At 54.2% G+C, this 4561-nt stretch overlaps 2 protein-coding genes across 2 annotated transcripts in view; both read left to right on the top strand.

Moving 5' to 3' along the window:
- Nucleotides 1-3415: 3415 nt before the first annotated feature.
- On the top strand, nt 3416-4401 carry PHACADRAFT_206302 (uncharacterized protein; the record flags this gene model as incomplete). The annotated part of the gene is made up of 1 exon (XM_007392588.1): nt 3416-4401. The coding sequence occupies exon 1, from the start codon at nt 3556-3558 to the stop codon at nt 4399-4401; it is 846 nt and encodes a 281-aa protein (XP_007392650.1). The 5' UTR covers nt 3416-3555.
- Nucleotides 4402-4519: 118 nt separating this feature from the next.
- Nucleotides 4520-4561, top strand: part of PHACADRAFT_192507 (uncharacterized protein) — a gene marked incomplete at both ends in the record, with an annotated part of 275 nt that continues 233 nt past the window's right edge. The window contains one exon of the mRNA XM_007392587.1: nt 4520-4555. Coding sequence (XP_007392649.1) covers nt 4520-4555 — 36 coding nt within the window. The remainder of the gene's footprint in view (nt 4556-4561) is intronic.

Here is a 4561-nt window from a genome sequence, read left to right as displayed (position 1 = left end):
CCATTTACTGTGTGTTTACGAAAAAAGTTTACACGTAAACTAAACGGTTGGAGCCTTAGTTCCAATATGAAACGTGCGCAATGACTCAGCAAAGTTGTCGACGTCCAAGTCGCTCGCGGCTTCAATTTATCACCAACTGTTGTTTACGATCCTCTATTGGGCTGGCATGCTGCTCGCAACAAGGTCTTCGTAGCACACATGGTGTTTGTCGGACAGGCTCGTGACGCGCTATCATAGGGTCTAGCTGCCAGCCTGCCACTGTTCAACAGTGAGGGATTCGATAGTTTCATGGCACTGGAAGGGACTCGACTCATGCCTAGTATCAACATTCGGGTTCGTCCTTGCCATCGTGCCGTATTGATGACTGACCCGTCGATGCCATCACAGAAGCTTAAAGTTGTGTGCATGAAATGCATATTCCCCGGCAAGTCACTGGCTGCGGTCTCCGTTTCTCGTAACGTGCATGCCATGACCTCTCTGCCGTCCCTTGTGACGTTCAGTGCTTGCCGGCAGGTTATTGGAATTTTTACGGACGCGACTGCACGGTGGCTGGATTTCGACTAGTTAGCCATCGAGTATGCGCAAGTGAACTCTCCCTAGATGCTTGATTACGCCGTCTGGTTCATCGTATTCGTTGCCGCGGCTCCAGCCCGGACAGGGAGATGTCGATGCTGTGCAGCGAGAAAGATTAAAAATGCTCCTTCTGCTGCCAGTTCGGCAACATCTGACCTTTGCGCGACCTGCGTCGAGTTCCCGAGCGGGATGAATTCTCCGCCGTCACAGCAGCTCTTCGCGCATGCCATCCTGCGGCAGGCCTTCAGCCTCCTGCGCCTTAGCAGCCCTGGGTTATTCAAGGCGGCTGCTATAGACGTCGCCCTCCTATCTGTGCATCCTCAATCATCAGAGGACTAATTCCCCGCCCTCATAGCACTAGTGTGGTGCATCCTCAGGTGAGTGATTGTCTGGAACACCTCGTAACTCTATCTCTAACGCTTTCATGCAGACCCAGCCGCCGCTTCCCGATGTGCCAAGCATTTGGCGCAGTGACCTGCGTGCTGCTCTACATTATGGCGATGGTATACGTCGAATGCATTGTTCAGTGGCTGATGCTCGAGCCATAGAGATGAGACGGGTGGTTGGGATCTTGGTATATGAGCACGGTGTAAAGTAGAGGAGGATTGGTCATACGCTCAACTCATGTAACAAAATTCCCCCAGATACCGTACTGATAAGCTTACGAATGTCCGAGGAGTAAGGCCGGGTCTGATGCAGACATCTTCTAGCTCAAAGTATTATATACATATCCATGAATCTTCACGTGCCCGGAGAGTCCGTTGCTAGCGGTGTCTGCCCGTGGTCCTGGTAGCCTCGCAACCGCCACGACTCGCAGGGCTCTGTGGACAAGCCGCGATCGAGAGAGGGTCTGATCAGCTCGGAGACATACTTTCTGGTGCAGTAATGTGTACTAGGGCTCGTGAACAGGAGGCTATCCTGAAGCGCAACGACGGAGGCGTGTGCATCCCGGGCCCGCGATTCACCATACGAGGCACGTAGGCAATAGCTTCAAGTTCAGCAGGACGTACCGTGATAGCGACAGAGTAGTCATTGCAAGGGCCTCGACCAGCATGTGCTTTCCAAGGCGAGTAGGTGGCTGGCCGCAGTGGAAGTCTAAAATTTGATCCTGGAGAGGAGTCAGAGGACTGCAAAATAACTGGTTGTAGAGTCGCTATAACCTTCGCCAGGCTTGTACGAGAGATGCCCATGTGTATGTGCGCTGCGCTCTGAGCACACCTTTCCACTCCGCTTCAAGTTTTCAAAACATCAAAACTACGTTCGGCACATAGCCACGGCGTCGGAGAAGATGCAGCAAGAGACACAATTTTCGAGGAGCCAAGAGACGCTGTGGAGGATGTTAGGCGACAGCCAAACATAGCGGGAACCTCGCCGCTACGTACGAGGAGTATTACAAGGCCTCTGATGTGGGACGGTAAGGCTGCTGGCGTTGGCAGCGACTCGGCCGGCACGCCGTTTCCTAGCATGTCAAACACGGCGAGCGTGTCAGCCTAAGAGCGCACTACACGAATCCATGCTACAGCACCAGCATGGTGTGACAGACAGCAACTTGAATGCGGGCAATTTCTTCCCCATTTTAGGTAGTGCAGAGCGAAAATGGCAAAAGTTAGATAAAATGCCGAGGCCAAGTTGTGGCGTCTATCGCCTTTAATGTTAAATATTAATGCGAGCACTTGAAGCTCGCCTGACTTCGCTCTTTCTTGCTCCTCCACGTTCACCATGAACAGTCCTTTGCTCTCCAGCAGATGCATCTACGCAGAATCTTCTGCGGAAGATGGCTCTGATATATCCTACGCTTCGCCTAATATGTCTTGCTCCCTGCATGTTGCCGCTGGCGTAACACTGCGAACAGCATTTCCTTACATACCTCGAGCCGAAGTATCACCATCGTATCCCTCGCAGAGCTCATAAGGCTACCAGACCTGTACTTTTCGAGGCATCGACCGGGAGGGAGAGTTATTGCTCGGAAGCATATCGCGAGGCCGGCGGCTCAGGTGCGCATACACACTCACTCTCAGTCGACTGCTTTTTGACGGTCCACAGTATGACATGCTTAACGCAGTGCCAAACCAGATGATAGCCCTTTCAGTAACAATCCGCTACGCGCCGTGGCCGAGATCTCTGGGGCGATGACGGGCATCCGTAGAGCAATCGAAGGCTCACAGGCGCAGCGGGAAGGATGGTATTGGAAGACCGCGAAGTACACGTTGGAGGGTGATCGGATGTGTTTGATGTCGATCTCAAGCCTCGATCCGTTCACAAGTGCCCATGAGTGGTGGCAGGAAGTGCATGGGAAGAAGAACAAGTCGAATCTCCAGGACCTCAGGATCTCATGCGACGCTGAGCGTGACATCATTTCGTTGAAGAGCAAGGCCATGAAGTTCCGCGTGGCCAGTGGTCATCTGTCGTTCAAGCCGATGCTATTTTGCAATATCCGACAGAACCGTACGTCCATCAGGCTCTTGAAAAAACCGCGCTTCTCACACAGATATTAGGGCCAGTAGAGCTCGATGTTCTGCAGAGACGCAATCTCTTCGCGTCTCTGTTGGTTTAATACGCTCGCGACCACGTCCTGGCGTCACTCCTTCCCAGCTCTCAGGAGACACCGGCTTAGACTCGGCCAGATGTGCAAGCTGTCGAGATGCAAATCCATTCATCGTTGCAGAGCGTTTTGAACAGCTTTCTCCTCGGCGTTCGCATGGTCATCGGTAGCACTGACCGGATGTACTCGATGATCCTGTCGCGGGCGGCATGAAGCATGTGAAGATCTTTACATGGCGGTCGTTCAAGAGCGACGAGTATATGTATGTCCACCCTCTCCCTGTGGGCACGGCCGTCTCGTACTCAATTTGTTTCGCAGCACCGCATAGCATCAGGTCGTACTTGGATCGCTCGACGAATTAGGAGCCCGCGCAAGTCCTTCGCTCTATGGGCTCGGAGCCAAGAAAAAGTGACAAGTAGGCGATCGCGATCTGCAGCAAAATGCATCACTGCTTGTATCGACGTTCACCTTCCCCAAGAGTCCTTCATCGTAAACTCGGGCGACATGACGTCCAAGCCGGCTGCAAGTCTCGGCGGGCCTGTGTTGCCTGCTATGGTGCCGTCTTCTCTGCGACGATCACCGTGTTCGAGCCAGTGGGTACGCCAGCGACGGTGTCAGCCTTCACTCCTCGTCTCGAAGTCCATGCCTTCCCTACCGCTCGAAGCCAGCATCCGAACGTCTTCGCCCTTCTTAATCGGTCGCGGGATGATGGCACTCTGAGGCTAATCCTCGCTTACCTCCACCCGAACGCCTTTCACTCTCCTTTCCTTCCCTCCGCAATCAGACATCTCCGCCAGCTGGCGCAAGTGCCCCAGCTCCGCATCCTAGCCACGAGGCCACTGTGCCTGCCTTGCGCACTCAACGACTCCGAGGAAGGCGAGAAGAATGCCGAGGCGTCTGCCCAGCGCGGCGCGAGCACAATGAGCACCGCGAGCGCGCCAGAGGGCTTCGCGGTGCCGCGCAGTCTGCTGCGAACGCCGATTCCTGCTACGGCCGGCGCAGCTCGGAGTAGATACCGCATGGTAGCGCGACCAGTTCTCGCTTCCCGCGGTCGTGACTCGCACTACACCGGTGACAACGAAGTTGAACGCCATCGGCGAGGGCGGGACCAAGCGCCGGTCGCTCTCGCTCGAGAGCCGCAAGACGAACGCCATCGAGTCCGCGTGGAGCATCGCTTCACAACTGCTAGTATCACTTTGGCCTCAGCTATAGTCGTCTGCCAGGAGGCTTTGCTGTCTGACGGCTCACACTTGGCGGGCGTCCTTGCACTGCGATTTTCACCGTAGATGAGGTGGATCAACGCCATGGCATTCATGTAGTATCACTTGTATGTATGGCGTACATTTATAATACATTTGCTTTCAATGCAGCATATTCCTGTGCTACTGGAACTATGGTCCATCTATGCGCGAAGGCGTACAACATCCTGAATACATTATTGTGTGC

The sequence above is a fragment of the Phanerochaete carnosa genome (genome assembly GCF_000300595.1).
Source record: "Phanerochaete carnosa HHB-10118-sp unplaced genomic scaffold PHACAscaffold_2, whole genome shotgun sequence".
In the NCBI taxonomy this organism is placed as follows: Eukaryota; Fungi; Basidiomycota; class Agaricomycetes; order Polyporales; family Phanerochaetaceae; genus Phanerochaete; species Phanerochaete carnosa.
The sequence above is the reverse complement of the archived record's forward strand: the minus strand, read 5'-3'. Positions and strand labels throughout refer to the sequence as shown.